The sequence below is a fragment of the Garra rufa genome, chromosome 12 (assembly GCF_049309525.1).
Source record: "Garra rufa chromosome 12, GarRuf1.0, whole genome shotgun sequence".
Taxonomy (NCBI): domain Eukaryota; kingdom Metazoa; phylum Chordata; class Actinopteri; order Cypriniformes; family Cyprinidae; genus Garra; species Garra rufa.
In genome coordinates, this window is record NC_133372.1 from 25140596 (window position 1) to 25162403 (window position 21808).

Genomic DNA, 21808 nt, shown 5'->3' on the forward strand with positions numbered 1-21808 from the left:
TAGTTAACACCCGAATTTAAAATGCTCCTTAAAGTTAAACATCTTAAAATGCCACTCTTGGATTTTTAATCGGATTTTTTTCACAAAGTAAAACTTGGTTTTTGTAGCCCTGAAATAAAGCTGTCCACACGCCAGCGGGGTCACGGCGTTCTCGAGTTTCGTGGCTGCTCAGTAAACAGAGCTGCCTTGTTCAGAGTGGACGCTGGTGATCTGTCGTGGACACAACAGGGACACGCATTCAACTCGTGCGGCAGACAATCAGTGGGAGCCCATACAGCCAGGCCATCAGTCTACGTCTCACCTGCCTTTGACTCGTGACAGCCGTCTCCTAAATTAATCGCTTCACTTCACTTACCTAGAACGCAGTTTAAAAAAAAAAAAAAAAAGCTGTCAACTGATGAAGGCAAACCGTTGTAAGTTAATGCTTCAAGATGTCATTTGGACGTTTTTCGATCACTGTTTGACCACGCTGTATGAGTTTATGAAACCTGTCTCGCCCATCAGTAGCTATTCTACACTGATAGGATACCTACAATCGCACAATCCAGGATCTGGAGTAGATTTCGTTTGTAGGCTACTGGCCAACAGCGAAGCCCAGGAAATCAAAGCTCAATGTGCAATCCGTCGATTAGACATGCCACCTCAAGGCATCCGGTAGATAGGATACCGATAATGTAAGGACATAGGCAATATCTTGACTGATGTTTAAACATTATCTCACTTATGCTTTGTGCTTCATCACGAGAATCATAGTCCTTTATACAGTTATATTTATCCTAAATAATGAAAGTGATATAAACCTAAAACTATAGGCTAAATAACGGAGGGGAAAACTGAATCTCAGCTCCAAATAGCCTACTTCTATGCCGTTCCCAGAATCGCTTTAGCGTAAAATAAGCTAGAAAATAGAAAGTAACAATACAATCTTTAGACTTGTTGCTTCATTTTTTTTTCCTAAATATGATTTGTAATGTAAGGATGAGATTATTAAGAAAAGATACCAAAAACGCTATACCATAACGCGAGGCTTTGCTCTGTTCCTCCTGACAAACTAATAACACAATTTACAAAATGCCAATTGTTGTGAATGAAAAGGTTTGCTTTGCACTGATAAACAATGCTGAGATGAGTCAATGTGTTTTATTAATGTTAAAATCGTAGGTACAGTATGAAACTTCAAGTAAACTGGAAACGCGCGTACTGTGATTTTGCTCTTAGCGAAACCCTGATTTAAGATTTACGTTTTATACCTATCCATCACTTTAAATTTAATAGGGGCTCATTTGCCAACAGGAATTACAGTGCTTACCTGATCAAACAATTCGTTGTAAGATGAATTCAGTATAGTCGTGGAGTTTTAGTTTAAGGAAAGAGCGCGCAACCCATGTCATCTCAGGGTTTTTAAGCGTAAGAGCAGACAAAAAAGCTTCCTGAACGTTATTTGCGACACATCTCAATAGCAATCCGCTGTGAGGAGGGCTGTACCTAAAGCAGATGTTTATTTAAGCGTAATGCTTGAAGCGTGAAAGATTTTTGTTTGTCATAACAGCGTTATATAAAATTTAAATAGCTCAATGGAAAAAACACGTTCAAATATTGTTCCAGATTTTTTTTTTTTTTTTGGAGTTCTATAGAAAATAATTTGCTAAATTGTATCGTATTAAATGTTATTTAAATAACTAAAACAACATTTACGATTCATCAAACTACTTATTAACCAATGACTAACTAAAAAAGCGAATAAAACATGACAGGCCAATATCAAATGATATTTTTATTGTGATCTAAATCAACACATCCATCATCTTCAAGACACTTTTCTTGCATTGTCAACGGTCTGTAAAGCCTCTAATGCCCACAGGAACATTCCACAGGAATTCAATTTCGCAAGGTTTTACTTTAGATGTATTAAATAACGTTTTTACTTAATTGCTTTAAACCACTTTAGTGTTTTGTGCTTTGCAAGTTTGCTTCGCAAAGTCTTTATTTTGTAGCCATTTGAAAAGGTGGGCAAATAGTGTACCAACTTCCATCATACATCCATCATAATGGGTTTTAAGGCTTGCTCTCAGGTGCTATTCATCTCCAACCAAGCATAACATTAGAAATAGCATTTTGATATGAAATAACTTCATTCCTCTGCTTTGAAGATGACTTCCAAAGTCTTGAACCACTGGGACTCATTGGAGGAGAACAACAAAGAATAGTGAAGCTCAATTAAATATATTGCCATAAACGGTATAGTAGTATTTCCGATTGTTGTGAAGTGATATGCATGTCATCTGTGCAAAAAAAGCAAACTGATTCAGAAGCCAGTTGGTACAAATATGGATGTAAAATGCGTGGCTTAAGGAAGGCCAAAATAATCAAAAAACGAGAACATTGTTCCAACTCTTCATGCCTCTGGTTCCATCAGCTTGCAGGTATTCATGATTCATAACATGCTTAGCATACCACATACTGTAGAAAATATTGTAAATCAGCAAGAATTTCAGAGAATGTTTCCAGGCACAAAAATGGAGAACTGACGACATCAAAGCTACAGTACAGAAAAGTTACTGGACAGCGTGCCAGGAAAAGCTGTTGCCTCCAAAAACCTCCCAAATTCAGTAATACATCCCTTTGAACTCAACTGTACAATACATTACAATATAGACATGACATCCAATGAATACATATTTTCAAGTAATAATGGAGATGAAAAAAAAATCAAAACATGTACATATTTACACAGATGCTGGTTCCTTGACCCACACTTAATGTGTTCAAGACCCATTCGTATAATTCATGCCTGGCTTGTTTACTTAAAATACGACACCACTGTATTAATATGGAACGGTTTAATGTGCATGTAAAGATGATAGTGTTCCGTAATACGTTTCCCTCAAAAATGGTGCAGTTACTGGTTTGTGGTTTGTTAAAAAGAAAAAAAAAGATGATTATTTAAAATAAAAGCTATGACAATGCAAAATCTTAAAACACTATGCTATACAAAGTCGCTTTTCGTAATGTGAAAAAATCGCGGGGTATTAGAAACACCCCTTTTTAAGGTTTGGGATTCTCGTGCTGCAAAACGTTGATTTTTATTATAAGGGCCTCAAAGAGGCCCATTAGTCCTCTTTATCGAGGCAAAAATTAAAAACAAGTGCCAGGACAAACATCTGACGCATTTTGGCAAAAACAAAACAAATGCAGATGTAAACCATGACCTTAAGAAAGATATGAATCCATAAGTCCATCAAGTTCTCCAGTTCGAGTCCAATGCTCAACAATGTAGGCAGATTTATAAGGACAGGCTTAGAGTCACACTCTCCTTCCCAGACCTTCGAAGACTGGCAGTTTGTCTCACCAGTCCATATGATCACACTGTAGTTGTCTTATGGCTGCCATTTGAGGGTACACTAAGTCGTAGGGCGTCACCTTCCTCATCACCCTCGCTTTCTGAGTCCTCCAGGTTTGGATGTAGTGTGATCCGGCCTCGAACCTGATGACCGGTCAGCTGGGGGGACAGCTTCACTCCGTCTTCATCAGAGGACTGGTAGGATTCATTGTCGCCTCCATAGTGATTGACGATATGAATCCCGTCAAAACTTGGTTGGCCGGGTAAGCGCTGCCCTCGTAAACATCGGATCTATGAGCAGAGAAAGCGGGCGTCAGCACAAGTGAAACTTTAACACCTCAGCCATTGCATATAACAACATGCAAATGAACACCAGGAAACCATTTCTTCATAAAAGACGAGGATAGGAAAGATAACAGTTGCAAGACACACCAATGTACAATCTCTGAACAGCAACAGCACTATAAAATTGAACAAACATATAGTGGGATAGAACGGGGTCAAAATGCTCATTTAAGTATTAAATGAGTTTTCTAAATTAAAATTGTTCTTATTTTCTCACTTTCATGTTGTTTTAAACCTGACATTTTGTTAAAAAACGTGTTTTGGAAAGGAAACGTGTACTACAAAACCACTAAAGGGAAAAAAATGAGATTTCGTTTATAAATTGTGGTCATTCTAGGAGACGCCATTAATATGCAGGGCACTGAAAACGCTTCTGAATGCGCGCTCGATTGTACTCGTACTTGCCTCACATTTTACAAGATTAGATGTTTGTCAGTGGTGCTCAGGATCTGCAAATCATTCGCCACTGTCCTATCAGTCACCTCTCCTTACTCTTTTTATGTGGTAAGCAAAATTTTATGTACTCTGATGAAACAGGCTACCGCTAGCAAGCGGTTAACCACGTCACTTCAGTGGTTTTGTAAAACGCGTTATTCGTTTTCTATGGAAGCCTGTTTCCACCACTGAATTAAAAAAAAAAAAAAAAAAGTATGCAACTTTTTCTCACAATTCAGACTTTTTTTCTCAGAATTATGAGATATAAACTCGCAATTGCAAGTTATAAAGTCAGAATTGTGAGATATAAATTGCGAGTTATAGTCACAATTGACTTTATCGCGAATGAGAGTTTACATCTCGCAATTCTTACTTTATCACAAATGCGAATTTGTATCTCGCAATTTTCTCGCATTCGTGAGAAAAAAAAAGTCCAAAAAGTGAGTTATCTTGCAATTCTGACTTATCATCACAATTCTGAGAAAAGTCAGTATTGCGAGATACAAACTCACATTTGTTAAAAAAAAAGTGAATCACGAGATGTAAACTCGCATTTGCGAGAAAAAAGTCAGAATAGTGAGTTTGTATCTTGCAATTCTGACTTTTTTCCTCAGAATTTTATGATAAACACAATTGCGAGAAAAAGTCAGAATTGCAAGATAAAAACTCACTATTCTGACTTTTTTCTTGCAAACGCGAGTTTACATCTCATAATTCACATTACAAATGTGAGTTTGTATCTAAAAACAATTGCGACAAAAAGTCAGAATTGCAAAATAACTCACTTTTCTGACTTTTTTCCTCACGAATGAGAGTTTACATCTCGTAATTCATACTTTTTTTTCACAAATGTGAGTTTGTATCTCGTAATTCTGACTTTTTTTCTCTGATGTTTTTTCTCAGAATTGCAATATAAACAATTGCGAGAAAAAGTCAGAATTGCGAGAGAAATTCACTATTCTGACTTTTTTCTTGCAAATGCGGGTTTACATCTTGTAATTTGAATTTTTCACAAATGTGAGTTTGTATCTCACAATTCAGTTTTTTCTCAAACAATTGAGAGAAATAAAGTCAGAATTGTGAGAAAAATATTCACTATTCAGACTTTTTTCTCGCACATGCAAGTTTCCTTACTTTTTCACAATTGCGAGTTTGTATCTCAAAATTCTTATTTTTTTCACAAATGCGAGTTTGTATCTCGCATTTCTTAGAATTGCAAGACAAAAACGAACAATTCTGACTTTTTCCCTCGCAAATACAAATTTACATCTCAATTCAAAAAATTCTCACAAACGTGAGTTTGTATCTTGCAAATCTGACTTTTTTCTCTCTGACGTTTTTTATCAGAATTGTGATATAAATTCACAATTGCGAGTTATAAAGTCAGAACTGTGAGAATTCTGACTTTTTTCCTCAGAATTGCATGATATACTCACAATTGCGAGAAAATCAGATTTGCGAGAAAAAAAAACATACTATTCTGACTTTTTTTCCCCTCTCAAATGCGAGTTTACATCTTGCAATTCTTACTTTTTTCATAAATGCGAGTTCGTATCTTGCAGTTATGACTTTTTTTTCCAGAATTGCATGATATAAACTCACAATTACGAGTTAGTCAGAACTGCAAGATATAAAGCCAGAATTCGGACTTTTTTTTTCTGAGAATTGCATAATATAAACTCACAATTGTGAGAAAAAGTCAGAATTTCGAGATAAAAACTCACTATTCTGACTTTCTCGCAAATGCAAGTTAACATCTCGCAATTCTTCCTTTTTTTCCACAAATGCGAGTTTGTATCTTGCAATTTTGACTTTTATTCTTGCAATTCTGCAAGTGCGAGTTATAAAGCCCAATTTTGAGGGGGAAAATGACTGATGTTCTCAATTGCAAGTTTAATATGCAGTTGTGAGTTAAGTCGGAATTGCGACATAAATGTGCAATTCTGAAAATAAAGATGACTTTTTTTTCCTCAGAATTGCACATTTATATCTTACAATTCTGACTTAACTCAGTTGCATGTTGAAGTCAGGTTATATCATTCAATTCTGAGAAAAAACGTCAGAATTGTGAGTTTATATCACACAATTCTGACTTTATAACTCACAACTCGGAAAAAGTCAGATTTACGAGACGTTATCTGGCAAATGCGAGCAAAAAAGTCAGAATGTGAGATAGCTTCCATAGTTTTCTGTGCCTTTCCGAAGACATTAATTATTTGGGCATATCCCTTAGACCAACCAACATTGTATGAAATCTTCAAATTCACCTTTGTGTTATTTTAAAGAAACAAATGCATAAAGTTTTGGAACAACATGAGGGTGAGTAAATGATGAACATTTTAATTTAAAAAGCAAGTAATAGTCAGCAGGTCACCTGCACTGGAAGAATAAGCCATGTATCATACAATGTTCCAAGTCCATCAAATTAAAATGAAACTTCATGCTCAAAAAAGGGGGGCAAATGAAATGGCCAACTATAAGCAAATAACAAAAAAAATCCTTGTGTGAACTGTAGTTTTGAATTGAGAAGTTTGCTGTGGTATAACACACAGTAGATGGAGTTGTATACGCTCTTACCTGAAACACTCTGCCTCAGAAAGACAGACATGTGGGGAGAGACATATTCATGGGTCTTTCAGTTTAACCACAATCAGTAACATTCTGTTTTATGTCCCGTACACAATATAGTCATTCCACCTCTACTCTAATTGCTGTATAAAACAACCAAGAGTTTTTAAAATGAGAATACAGTGTTCATGTGGTATCCGTGCAGTGCACATAGAAGAGGGGCTGATGTGTGGGTTGTAGAGGCTACAGAAAGAAAAAAGTGAACAAACCGGAAGACGGTGTCAAAATGGCAAGTGAGGCCACAAGTATGACAACTCATGACTTTGTGATGTTGAGAGATTAGTTCGAGTATGGTTTTGCTTGGTGCAAATGCGGCTGATTGGAAACCTCTCGCTGTTTAGCAACTACGTGATTTAAATAGCAACCAGATACGAGACATCCGTCCTTTTGTTTTAAGGTTATGACTAAGCCGACTTTAGTGTGGCTGATCTTTTAAGCACAACTTTACAACTTAGTTACATGAATCTCGTCGACATTTGCAGATGAATGGTATATATTTTGTAAATGTGAGCAATTTTGAACTTGTTTTTTGGTACTACTACTACCATAACTGATATTCCTCAAATGCAACTCACTTTGGATAAAACCATCTCCTAAATATTTAAATAAATTAACTTTAATTTGACTTAGAACGTTCCATAAAGGGAAAAAGAAAAACTTTACAATTATCAAATTGCTCTTCTTTCTTCACTACACACCCACAAACATCCAAATCAGTCATGTTCATAATGGTTTGTGGCTACAAACAGGATTTGTGCTGTTGTTTGATTGTGCACAAAGAGGAACCTGGTAGGTTTTAAGAGGTAAAGCTGTCTTACTGCACTCTGTTGATAGGGATTGAGATGGCCTGAGAATGAACGATTTAGTAGAAAGTAGTTTGACCACAAACCACCAGCCTTTTGTTGTGAGTATTAGACAGGAGGAGAAAAATCAGACTACATCCTGCACCCGGCATAAATCAATTAAATGCTTTCCGTTTTCTGTTCTGCTGTTCTACATTCAGTTTAGCTTTCTTATTGGAGAATAACACACCTAGTTAAAAAAAATATAACAGAGGTGACATTTGGCTATGTATTAAACATCACTGGGGATTTTTTAAAACTGGTTCCATAAATACATCAAAGGAAAAAAATGTCAATTTCACCATGACCACTGCACGTACTGTGTCAACATTACACCATCCATATCAACGTGTACCATAACAAAAAACATAATTGGGCTGCAAAAGAAGCTATTATTTAATGCCCAATAAAAACACATTGAAAATGTATCCACTTTACTTTTAAATTCGCATTATGGATATTTTTCATGGGCCTGAGATGCAGAACAGTCAGTCACTGGGAGACCATATTTTCCAGTTTTTAAAAACACTAATCCGCTCTGTCTTTAAAAACCAGAAAATATTTCACTCATTTTCAAGAGCACAAGACATCTACTGATAGTATTTCCTCTGTGGCTATTTAACACCACAGCTTGAAGTACGTCACTGCTGCAGAAAGAGCAAAAATGATCAGAAATCTCACTTCCAAAAGTGGGCAACAACCAAAACAACACATTGGCCACAAAAACTACACCGCCTACAGAGAATCAAAAGTTGTCACAAGAGAAGCACGCAACAAAGTAGATTTGCGCTAATAGTTAATAGTTAATGTGAACATAACTCTAATGCAGAACTGTGTACTCAGTCCTTTATTGTAAATATTATCTATCCATGACTCTTATTCGGAACAGTACTTATATAAAATTGGGTGAAACTCATTAATAACTACAATAACACTTACAGAGAGAATGTTGTGTGGCCACTTCCCTCTACACATCAGTGACAGAAATTCTTCTGATGCAAGGCTCTGCAATGCCTCATATCACAGTGCAGAGAGTCTCAACCCTAAGCCTCAAAGTCTAGTACAAAAACAGTTCTGGGTCACACAGGAAAGCTCTAAAGTGAAAGCTTAGTCCATTTAGTAACTGTCTGAACATGAATTGATGAATAAATTAAATATGTTAAAGGAGAAGTTCACTTCCAGATTATACAATTGTACATTTACTCACTCCCTTGTCATCCAAGATGTTCATGTCCTTCATGTCGTTTTTTGAGGAAAACATTTTCAGATTTTTCTTCTATGGTGCCGCGAGTTTGAACTTCCAAAATGCAGCTTCAATGCGTGTACTTTGTGTATTCCGGTTTTAAGACAGTTAGTGTATGTCGAAAAATTCCCATCTCAGCTAGTCAAGACAAGCATTTGAGGTTCTAAAACTATATAAGTTGTAATATAAGTTTTTTTTTTTTTGGGGGGGGGGGGGGGGGGGGATAACCAATTGTTTTGCTAGATAAGACCCTTCTTTCTCTTGGATCGTTTAAAACCCTTTGAAGCTGCATTTAAGCTGCATTTTGGAAGTTCAAACTCGTGGGCACCATAGAAGTCCACTATATGGAGAGAAATTCTTAAGTGTTTTCCTCAAAAAAAAAAAAAAAAAAAATTCTTTACACCTGAAGAAAGACAGACATGAACATCTTGGATGACAAGGGGGTGAGTAAATCATCTGTAAATTACAAAATTGATTTGAGTGCTTATTAGGGGTTCAAGCTCAAAGCCCAAATGTAAATTCATAGATTTGAAACTTGGCCAGATGATAGAGCTCAATTTGGAGAGACACTGGTAAAAAAAGACTCACCCCAATCGGCTAATAGGGGGTATATACAGTGATTGAAAACGTTAAATCGCTCATAATTCCTAGACCATGTGTCACTGACTCGCAGTGTCTTATAATCATTGGAATGCTTGGCTCAATCAAAACAAAATGGCTATCTCTGATTTAATTTCCATTTTAAATTTTTGCAAAACCTATTTTTGCAAACTAGTCCTAGGTTTTTCAACCGATCAGAACCAAACCAATGAAGAAAAGTTCTCTGGAGTCTTATTAGCAAAAATTGTCAAAACCAAGTTGAAGTTCCATTGTTGGTTAAAATGTTTAAAGTGCGTGGGGCCACTTTTACTAAAATTACTATAACTCTTGAACAGAATGACATATGTTCACCAAACTTAGAACAAGGTGTCATCGATATCTTGGCGTATCTCTAAAAACATAGCCACCTTCAGCCAATCAACTTTGAGCATCTTTTAGACGAGGTTAACAAAGGCTGATTGGAACAAAACTTGATGGGCATGTTTGACTCATGGCTCTAGAGGTCGGTGAGGTGGTGTTAGAGGTTTTTAACCCTCATAGCAGACTATTTTTCACACAATATTCATATTATTTGTTAGACTTACTCATTCTGAACAACTTTGCCTCTAGAACCACTGATGTCAAACAAATGGTTTGTTAAATATTTGACATTATGTATAAAAAAAAGAAATAAAAAAAAGCTACTTTTGTGAACTAGTCTTGGGTTTCTTACCCAATCGGAAACAAAACAATGCAGAAAAGTTATCTGGAGTTATTTTATCAAGAGTTGTCAAAACCAAGTTCCATTGTTGGTCGAAACAGGACGCAAAAACGTTCTAAGTGTGTGGGGCCACTTTTACTAAAATGACTATAACTCTTGAACGGAATGACAAATCTTCACCAAACTTGGAACACATATGAATGAGCTCGATCTTTGGTCAAAATGCAAAAATTGGGAAGTTTGACCACTTGGTGGCACTTTAACAGAAAAAAATACATGAAAATGGCTGTAACTATGCACCCATTAGTCTGACTGATTTGAAATTTGGCATGCAGTGTCTTTGCCCAAGGTACTACCCATATCTATGAGGGAATTGGCGTATCTCAAAAAACATGGCTGCCATCAGCCAATCAACTTCTATTAGACTTCTTCTATTAGCATCTATTAGACAATGTTAACAAAGGCTCATCGGAACGAAACTTGATTGGCCTGTTTGACTCATGGCCCTAGAAGAAGAAAGAAAGAAATTGGCCAATAGGTGGCATAATCAGGTTTTACACCTTATATATATCACACGATTGTTCAAATACACAAAATATTCATATAATTTGTTAGATCTCCTTTTTCTGAACAACTTTGCCTCTAGAACCACTGCTGTCAATCAAACAGTTTGTTAAATATTTGACATTAGGTAAAAAGCTACTTTTTCGAATTCCTTCTAGACGGGTCATCCAATTTTCACCAAATTTGACATAGATCATCTTCAGATGGTCCTAACAAAAAGTTAGCAGAAGTTTTTTGATAGACTCAACCATTTAGTTTGGAGCAAATAAAAATGTCTCACTGTAAATTCTGTCACACTCTTATTGTATCTGTCCACTGCTGTGTGCTGTCCTGATTAATGACCCAAACAATTGATAGGTCTACCAGACATTTTTTTAAACACGGGGTCGACAGAACAGATTTCGGAGTGGTTATAACAGCACCTGTGAGCGGATAGGTGTAGCGCTAAAGAGTGCGACGGGTGTGTGCAGGCAAACTGAAGTGCAGGAAGAGGCCATGCGTAGGGCGTAGTTAACACTTAAAAAAGGCCCTGTGAAAAAAAACTAACAAATCTGTTCAAAACGCTCATAAAGCCTGTGAAAAATAAGCTAACCACACAACAAATAGTAAAGATCAAAAACAGAGATCAGGCAGGAAAACAAGCATTTCATGGGTGGGTAAAACATCACAGCTACCAAATAGACTTTGACACTAAGATAGACTCTTAACAAACCATTACTACTGCTTAAAAGATACATTGTCACAGACAATTTCAATTCATTCAGATGACAACATCTGTGGCCTAGCTTTTATTCTTCTATCTATTCTAAAGTGTGCATAGTCAAATTTTTTTTTTTTTTGAAACACTTAATGTTTATAAACGTATGGACATTACCTCATGTTTGAGATCTGCTATCTGATCCTTGAGGTCTCGGATGTACTGGCTGGAGTCTGTGTTGTTGAGCTGACCTTGGACCTTCCCTTCCTCTTTCTAAAAGAAAGAAAGAAAAAAAATATATATCTTTCTTTAAATATAAATTGTCATTTAACTAACATCACATTGATTGTTCCAAACCTGTATGACTTATTGAAATTTCATCCCTTTTATTCATGGATTAGAATATTATATTTGTTGCTCTTTCCCATGCACTATAAAAGTATTCTAAGGTACCATAAATGAATCAATAAGACCAGTTTTGGGAACTGTATCAACAAGAATTATTCCTTCATGTATTGGACATCACTTCTTATCAATATTGAGAAAGGATCATTGGACAAAGATGTCAATATCGTCAGTGTATATATTTTGATCAACTGGTTGTAGAAAATTTGTGTAATGAAGCACACAAATACTTCTACTTTAATGTAATGTAGCTAATTCATCATTCTGAAGCTCCAGTCCTCATTCATTTTCATTGTGCTAAAAGAAAAGTGGCCAATATATTTTTTAAAATTCACATTTTGTATTTAACAGAAACACGTCAGGTTTGGTAAAGAAATATTGATACAATTTTACATTTTTTGATTCCTTTATCCCTTTAAGAAGTACATGTGAGTGAAAAATCTCTTGGGAGTGTTGTGGCGGCCATATTGGTTTAAATATGTGAACAGATTGTGAGGCTATAAACGCAGTTGTGTTTTTCACTGCTGCTGAATGCCTTGAGGGAGCTGTGGTATTGAACAGCCATGTGTACACACTACATAACATGTTTACCCTCCACATTCACACCTGTTAAAAAGGGAATCAAAACACACGCTACAAACATGCTGCAAAGAGCCGTTTTCCTCTGTATTGGCACAGTTATTGGTACAGAGTGAGGAGTGAAAAAGGAGAAGAGGTGCAGAAAGGGGTGTGTTAAAGAGGTACGGAGGTAAGATCAACGCACACACCCTCCTAGCAGGGAAGGGTGTTTTCAATTCCTGTGGTCTGCGTTCGCTGTGCATGCAGCACTCTGATAGGCCGAGGATGGGGATGCCGAGGGATTTGAAGTGTTCTTCCAAGAATGTGTGTTTTTCTTGAGGTTTCAACCCCCTCCCCTCCATAGTGTTGTGATAAGGGAAAGGCAGTTAGCTGACTTCCTAACACTCAGCTGCATGAAATCAGCAGGTGGCAGGCTGCAGCTAGGGACATGAAACGTCTGAGTAATGGCTTCCTTACTTCAGTACCCCCCCAGTACAACTGAATTCCAATTACACTGTGTTCTTTTTAAATTAGACTAGTTGTGTAGCCATCTTGGTTATCATTAAGAATATTGTGCTATTTATTTATTTATCGAACAATAACTGTATGATTTGGAGATCCATCTTTTCACACTGAGGACAACTGAGGAACTTATATGCAACTATTACAGAAGGTTCAAACGCTTACTGATGCTTCAGAAGGAAAAACAATGCATTAAGAGACAGGGGTGTAAACTTTTGGAATTTTATGATCAGGTTAATTTTAACTTATTTTGTCTTCTGGGAAACGCAAGTATCTTTTGTAGCTTCTGAAGGACATAATAAAAAGAAAAATGGACACATCCTCATTCCATTCAAAAGTTGACACCCCATCTCTTAATGCATTGTTTTTAATATATGAAGAATCAATAAGCATTTGAATCTTCTGTAATACTTGCATATGAGTCCCTCCGTTGTCCAGTGGAAAGATGGATCCCAAGGTACGCATTTCTAGTAATTGTGCAGTTAATTCTCATATTGTATTTCCAGAAATTTTTGGAATATTTGTCCTCTCCCCAAATTTGTCACTACCCAAACACATTAATATACAATTTAATAAGAAGTTAAAGGTCATTGACCTATTAAGATTTTGCTTGCATCATCATTGTAAATATATTTTTTTCTATTTTATTAAAACATTTTCAGAGGTAAATCGATAACAATTACAATTTTAACAGTAATTTCAAGTGTGATTTATGAGATTTGCAAAACTGTACTAAAACTTTGTTTATTGCCCCCCAATAAAGGATTATGTGTTCCCTTCTGTCACTACCGAAACACTGATGACACGTTTCGGTCGTGACTGTTACGGTAAAGACAATTTTATGGAACAACACCCCCCAAAAAACAAAGATGTCACTACCGAAACTTCAACAAATGTTTCGGTTATGACCATTTCGGTAGTGACAATTTTAGACACATTTGAACCTAAAGATGCTATACACATATAAAAATGAAATGTTATGAAATAACTCCCAAAAATTCATTCATCATCTAAGAATGGTTTTCGAAAGTGAAAGTTCGAAAGTCTCTTTAAACACAGATTTTTCATACTTTTGAACACATCTACCTCAAAATGATGAGGCCTATCTACTCACAATGTAGCTTTGAGAGAAAGTGACCCATTTCCTGATCATAAACGTAGGGGTGTAGTTTCGGTAGTGACATGAAAATGCGAGACACATTTTTTTTAAAACATTAAATTTACTCATTTACAAAGAAAATAAATAAAATTGTTTTTTGGACTTCACTTTTTTACAAAATCGAAGATATTTTCAAAAACAACAATGGAATAAAATGGCAAAATTATTTCAATATAATTTTCATAAGTTGAAATTTAGGGGTTAGGGTTTGGGACAGCCACCTCCCAACTGAAAGTACCAAATAAATGAGGATTTTATATATATTAAACTGATATTTAAAATAGATAATAGAAGGATCTTAGTAAACATCTAAGATTTGAATACTTAAATGCTTTTTAAATGTGTCTTTTTTATGATTGTGGGACAGCAGTTTGCACCAATTCTGTAGAATGGCCCATATGCAACTTATTTTTTCATTGTTGATTATAATAATCTAAAAATACACAGCAAATCAATTAAATAGTTCAGACTCTCGATTTTTATTTTTATTTTATTTTTAATATTTTAGTTTTATACTAACTGACAGGGATCCCTTTACAGATTACAGCAAACAATCTCTGTAATGTGCAAATATGAATCCTAATACAATGCTACCTGCATTAAATCATGTAAACGGAACAAACTTTAAGCCTTCCACGACAAAATATTTACATGGAAAAAAAATTAAACGACTGTTCAGAAGCTAAAACACATTCAGAATGTTCGAGTTGAACATTTTTCCTAATAACAGAGCATATCTGATGTTTGTTCAGTTCAAAGATTTGAGTTGAGTTTACACAACTTTTTTTTTTTTTTTGATGTTTTCACAATCAACAGGTAAACAGCATAACCGTTTTACACGAAAAGCAGAACAGAACTGAGCCACAATGACTCGATCAAATGGTGATGCTGATGAACTTGTAGTATTAGAGCTGAACTGTTGGCCTGATTCTGCAGAAGATTCAACTTCGTTAAATTGAGCAATTCTTATCTGATGGAACAAACTCTATTGTGACACTGCTTCTTTTTAACTTTTGATAGATGCTTAATGGAAAATCTAAAATATTTTATTTAATTATTTTTATTTTCCTTTAAGTTTACGATGAGTTTAGCAACTCAGATACTCTGATAACTGCGCATTTATTGACATGTTAACACCAAACGCCTTCAGCAGAATAACTGAAACTGTAAAATGTTCAGGCTATATTTGTTGTTCTATATCAGGTTGGCATGGCAACACTCACTTGTGTTTTAGGCGCTTGCGATTTGAAATGTGTCAAATAAATGTCAGCGTTCCTCTCCGCATTAGTATAGTACTGAGATTTCTCTTACTGCCCTTTCTTTGTTCATGTTTATGCACATCTCACAAACACATCCCGAGCTAAATCTCTCTGTTACAACAGATTACATGAATGCAGAGCAGTAAAGCATAAAGCAAAATGTGAGCTTTGATTATAGCTCAGTGTGCTTCTCTGCCTGATAGGAAGTGGTTTCTCATCTGGTAATGAAGATAGCTAGCTGCGGTCCCATGGGCCATGCAAGCAGCCGTTTCAACCCTGAGCTCAGCTAGGTGTTAAAAAAAAAAAAAACCCACTTCACTCCACTCTAAGTTAGGCAAGAGATCATAACAATGCTGAGGAGCAGCAATGCTGATGCTCTGCATTTTTCTAGTCGAGGCTTCATTCAGTCAGTCACAATAACTATTAACAGACTCGGGACTGACAAGTTGTGTGGGTGTTCTGAAAGGTGTCTACATCTTCTGTAGGCTGGGGAGTCGGGTTAGTGTGTTGGTGTTTGGTGTCAGACAGACACTTTATAGTGGATCTTTCCAGTGAAAATAAAAACCACACTCTCACCAGGTGACTCAAAGTCGGTCCAAAGAAAAAAGGCTGTGGTGACATCATGGTGTTACATTTTCCAGCAATGGGACATGTCAAAGTTAAGAGTGGGCGAAAGGTGAACGAATAAATGATCGGTTTGATGCTTGATCAGTAACAATGCTGAATAGAGATGCAAATTTGAAATGCTTCATGTAAGGAATAATTGACGACGGGCCGTTGAATTCGTAAAAAAATAATGCATTATTTTTTGTAGAATTCAACGGACCAAAGTCAATTATTCCGCTTATACTACAGTTACCACACCTCAAGACATCGATCAGATGATATATTTCAAGACAAGACGTTTTTTGTCCTTAAAGGGATAGTTCACCCAAAAATGAAAATTTGATGTTTATTTGCTTACCCCCAGGGCATCCATGATCATCCATGACTTTGTTTCCTCAGCAGAACACAAACAAAGATTTTTAACTCAAACCGCTGCAGTCTGTCAGACATATATTGGCAGTGGATGGGCACCAAACCTTTAAAAGTAAAAAAAACATGCACAAACAAATCCAAATTACACCCTGCGGCTCGTGACGATACACTGATGTCCTAAGACACGAAACGATCGGTTTTTGCGAGAAACTGAACAGTATTTATATCATTTTTTACCTTTGATACACAGCCACGTCCATCTCTCCTGAGCACAAGCTCATCATCAGGCATAAATACTGTTCAGTTTCTCACAAAAAAACAATCGTTTCATGTCTTAGGACATCAATGTATCGTCACGAGCCGCAGTTTGTAATTTGGATTTGTCTGTGCATGTTTTTTTTTTTTTTTTACTTTTAAAGGTTTGGTGCCCATCCACTGCCATTATTTGTCTGACAGACTGCAGCAGTTTGAGTTAAAAATCTTTGTGTTCTGCTGAAGAAACAAAGTCACCTACATCTTGGATGCCCTGGGGGTAAGCAGATAAACATCAAATTAAATTTTTTGGGTGAACTATCCCTTTAAAACGCTATTTTAAGTAGGATTAATTTCTTACGCAGCTCATCCAACGCCTTTGTTGCTAATTCCAAAACGTCATTTTAGACCTAGTAACATAGCTTGAGCTGTTGATGGAAAACTAATGCAGTTAATAAGGAAGTTTAGACAGACCAACATACAGAATAAGAGTAAGATTAAGCTTGTGAATTACCTCCCTCAAGTCTGTGCGTCTCTCAAAAGTGATTGGTAGCATCGTTTCTACTAATAATGAAACTTTAAGTTAATTTCCTTCAAGACCACGCTGTTGTTACCACTGAGAAATATCATGCAGTTTTTAAGTTGTTAATCTTCAGAACAGGGCTAACAACATTAGAATGTATGCTAACGTGTATGCAAACTGTGTGTGTCTGTAAGGGAGAGAGAGTGGGAAAAATAGAGTATGCAAAATACTCTGTTGTTTTTATCCTATTGTTTACTGTTTTTATTTGTTTGTCCAGTGTCATTGTGGGTTTTGGTAATTTTGCCATTTTGAGCTGTGTGGTGATTAATTACCTCATTATGGTAATTAATATATACTAAACAAGCATAGTGGGTCAGCAGCATCTTTCCACATTTAAGATTCAAGGGATTGTTCACCGAAAAATGAAAATTCTGTCATTAATTACTCACCCTCATGTCATTCCAAACCTGTAAGACATTCGTTCATCTTCAGAACACAAATTAAGATATTTTTGATGAAATCTGAGAGCTTTCTGACGCTGCAAAGACAGCAACGCAACTGACATGTCTAAAGTGCCGCTAAATTCGTTAAAATAGTCTATGTGACATCAGCGGTTCAACTGTAATTTTATGACGTTACCAGAATATGTTTTGTGCACAAAGGAAACAAAAATAATGACTTTATTCAATCATTTCTTCTCCTCTCTGTCATTCTTCTTTCCACTGCTGTCTATGAAGGGTCAGAAAGCTCTCGGTTTTTATCAAAAATATCTTGGAATGACATGAGGGCGAGTAATTAATGACAGAATTTTCAATTTTGGGTGAACTATCCCTTAATTTTTTATAATGAGGGAGTTTGTCATCATTTACTGAAAAACAGAAGACACTTGTACTGTATATCTGATCAATTCCTATTAGCTTCAAAATGTGAATCAGTTTTTAGTAATCACGCAGAATTTAATGTATAATGTAAAATAAATTCACTTACAGCACTGAAAAATAAACTGTGTGGAACTTAAAATAAATTGCATTAATTAACTGCTTAAATAGTCTTAAATGGTTTTCAATCATTAAAAATTAGCTTTCATTTGATGGTGTTCATGGCTGATGGATAAAGTTTCTTTCTTTCATTCCCTCTCATCTACACTGTCAATTGCCTAAAAGTGAATTAAAATATGGTGAGGCAGATCTGTTGCCCACAGCCCTCAGGGTAAAAACCATGTAGGTAGCCAAAACCACAGAACCACAGCTAAGAGCTGCACATGCCTGAGAAGAGCAAGCTTGTCTAATCTGATATATAGCAATCTGATGCAATTTCAGCACACACACACACAAAAAAACATAAATCTAGCAAAATACAACTCTCAAGTTAAATCTAAGAAAGGAGACAGTAAAATGAGATGACGCAGACTGTCCAACACCAAACTTCATAGAAAGGTAAAAGAAAGTGCTGAAAAGAAAAGCTTGTGACATAAATGAACACTCTGTCATAAAGGTGAGATTTAGTTTCGAATACAAAAAAGCCCGGTTTATATCTGTCTCAGGAAGGAAAGTCAAACTCCCCACACTGATATAAAAGAGCACTGATGACATACTGAGCTAATCTTTAAAATAATTCGACTTCCTGCATGGGGAACGCAGCAGCCTTTTCAGATAGCAGCATCTTCTCTGAAGAGATCAAACGCCTGTCTCACTTCTCACTTCAATCCAGTAAATCTTACTAATATAATCTTTCCTCAAATCAAAACACACCTGTGTTTCAATCACAGTCAACATATGGCTCTATTTATCGTAATGCTCCAGTTATTACTGAAAGTTTCAGCTGATTTACATGAAAAGAACACATCTTACTACGCGATTCTGCATGGTTTTTTTTAAGTTATTTATAACTAGTATCAGCAACTGCTTTCAAAGTGATTTTAAAGCAACTAATGTACATTATATGTGACCCTAGACCAAAAAATCAGTCATAAGGGGTACTTTTTTTGAAATTGAGATTTATACATCATATGAAAGCTGATATATAAACAAGCTTTCCACTGATGTATGGTTTGTTAAAATAGGACAAATATTTGGCTGAGATATACAACTAATTGAATATCTGGAATCTGAGGGTGCAAAAATAAATAAATAAATAAATAAATAAATAAAAATAATTCACAAATAAAAGTTCTTAGCAATGCATATTACTAATCAAAAATAAAGTTTTGACATATTTCTCATAGTAAATTTACAAAATATCTTCATGGAACATGATCATTACTTAATATCCTAATAATTTTTGGCATAAAAGAATAAATATACAAATATACCCGACTTTTGCATAAGACTAATATCGGCAGTTGGAAGGGAAAACAATGTCAAATTTACCGTCCTTTCCACAAACGCGGCATTAGAAACACCCTCGCATTAGCATTAACTATTTTTTTTGTAACTTGATAAAAAAAGGTGATATAATACAAAGTATGGTGTTATAAACGTACATGCATTTTGTTTTTAATCAAAATATGAAAAACTTAATGATTTATGATGATAACAGTCTTGTGAAAAGGGTCAATTTGTTGACAATGGCTTAACGTGTTACAAAAATCTATCAAGAAACAATACAGAAATAGTCCCTGAGTCAAACCCCTATTTACACACAAGTGTTTCAATATTGCACACAAGAACCATGCGATGTGGACAAGTAAGAATGCTATGACAGCAAAAAGACGTAATTCGAGACGCTAAGAGACAAAAAACCTATAAGCAGCTGTGGTATGGACAGACTACCGTCTTAGATTGGACAGAGAGACTGTGAGGGCTGTGAAAGGACTGAATTGTGATAGAATGCGCTGTGCTGAGTGGATTTTGCTCTTATTTGTACCTGAATCTCAAGCTCAGAGATCTGCTGCTGAAGCTCAGCCATGGCAGCGATATTGTCAGCTTCTCTCAATCTCACTGCCATTACTTCTTCTTTATTCTGTTGGAAAGATAGAAAAAAACCTGTGAAATGAAACCATTGTGAACGTACATAAATATTCAGCTTTTATTGAATGGCTTATTTTTGTATGCTTATCTTATAGCAGAAACACTCAGCATCTACTGCTGCTCTCAAACTGAAGCGCTAAAAACAGGAACTACAAAACCCTATTAAAAGCTAAGTCATGAATGAGGAAATGCAACCAAATCATACAAAGATGTGGTAATTAGAGGCATATTTTGCTTTTTTGTAACATGTTTTCTTATTTTGACAATTAATAATTAAACAAAAGGTGCAAACTAGAATAAAAATACGTACTTTATCCAAATTGATTATATAGCAGTATACATTTTTTATTTTTATTTTTTAAGTTGGGCTGTTGGATTGACACTGACTAACCTTGCACTCTATTTCAGCCTGTTTCCGTTTCATCTCCTGCAGCTCTGAATGCAACATCTTGTTCTGGTTGGTCAAAGTCTGTAGTCGGTCCTGTTGATTTCGTGCCTCTAGTTCTGCACGCCGCAGTTGATTATTATGTATTTGATTCTGTAAGTGGGTAAAAAATACATTAAAAAACTATAAATCTCTACATGTAATTTGCAGTTTTGTTTAAGAAAATATCCCAAGATGACCAAACTCAAATCTGAATTAGGCAGTGGCCAAACTCAATACATTGAATAATGTCAGAGTATGAATTCATAATTCAAACTTTGTCTCCCTCTATTGGCTAAAAATGTGTATATGTTCTATTTCCTCTCTAAGGTCAGCAGACTGCAATACAGGGTTCAAACCATTTATGTTTAGTCATTTTATTAGAATTAACTGTGATTTTGTTGTGGGGCAGTCAATTATTTTAAGAATATCTATAATAATTTTAGTAATATCAGATTACCCATCCTAAACATTTCTAAACAAAGATGTAGCCAGGCAAAAGGCTGTCTTAAGTCTTTAACAAAAAATGATTGATTAAAAAAATATATAAAAAATGTTAAAACAAGCTTAGAAGCTGGTCTTCTCATGACTGCCCAACACTCTGTACAACAAAGATGAGCCAGCATGTGAAATAGACCTGGGTCTCCAGTTCCAGCATCCTCTGTCTGATTTCTCTGAGCTCGGCCTGTGCCTCTGCTTCTCTGAGCCTCACGCTCATAAGCTCATCCTGCAGCTCGCTTGTTGTATTCTTCCGCGGACTGTCTTTCCAGCGGCCCGCCGTGCGTGCTAGATGCCTCTGCAATGCCAAGAAGCATGAAAAGAACAGCACATGAGGAAAACTGCACACACACAGAGCTCACACACACTATAACACATACATATTCTCAAACTGTGAATAAAAGCAGTCTCTGTGAGGGTTTGTATTTACCTGCCAGTGTTCCTCCAGGTCTCTGACCTGTTGTCTAAGCTCTTTTAGGCCTGTTACAGCCTCTGCCTCCCTTAACTTTACACCAATTAGCTCCTCCTGAAGACGTACTACATTATTTTCATCAGGCAGGGATGCGTTTCTCTGAAAAAGAAACAAATATACACATAGTTAAGACAGTATGCACAGGGAGAGCTGGGATAACAATGAACTGAAAGCAGTTGGAGTGCTGGAGCCGGTGCTTGACCTGGAATCATTCCATAGAGAATGAAGCAAAGGTGGTTCTGACTTTGAATGTCCTGGTGTCTAATGATTGTGGACTTCTTAGGTTAAGGGTTGGGTTAAAATCAGTGATCTATGCTGGAAACAGCTGATGCCACGTGTTTAGGTTTAATCCACTGTTCAAAAGTTTGGGGTCAGTGAGATTTAGTTTTAAATGT

The 21808-nt window shown here is 36.0% G+C and overlaps 1 protein-coding gene across 5 annotated transcripts in view; it reads right to left on the bottom strand.

Moving 5' to 3' along the window:
- Positions 1–1759: 1759 nt before the first annotated feature.
- The window catches only part of evi5b (ecotropic viral integration site 5b), a 65065-nt gene continuing 45016 nt past the window's right edge, over positions 1760–21808 (bottom strand). For all 5 annotated transcript variants that reach the window (XM_073851172.1, XM_073851169.1, XM_073851170.1 and 2 more), the window contains 6 exons: positions 21372–21512; positions 21081–21239; positions 20411–20557; positions 19916–20011; positions 11572–11667; positions 1760–3631 (listed from right to left, as the gene is read on the bottom strand). In XM_073851172.1, coding sequence (XP_073707273.1) covers positions 3362–3631; positions 11572–11667; positions 19916–20011; positions 20411–20557; positions 21081–21239; positions 21372–21512 — 909 coding nt within the window. In that variant the 3' untranslated portion in view covers positions 1760–3361. The remainder of the gene's footprint in view (positions 3632–11571; positions 11668–19915; positions 20012–20410; positions 20558–21080; positions 21240–21371; positions 21513–21808) is intronic.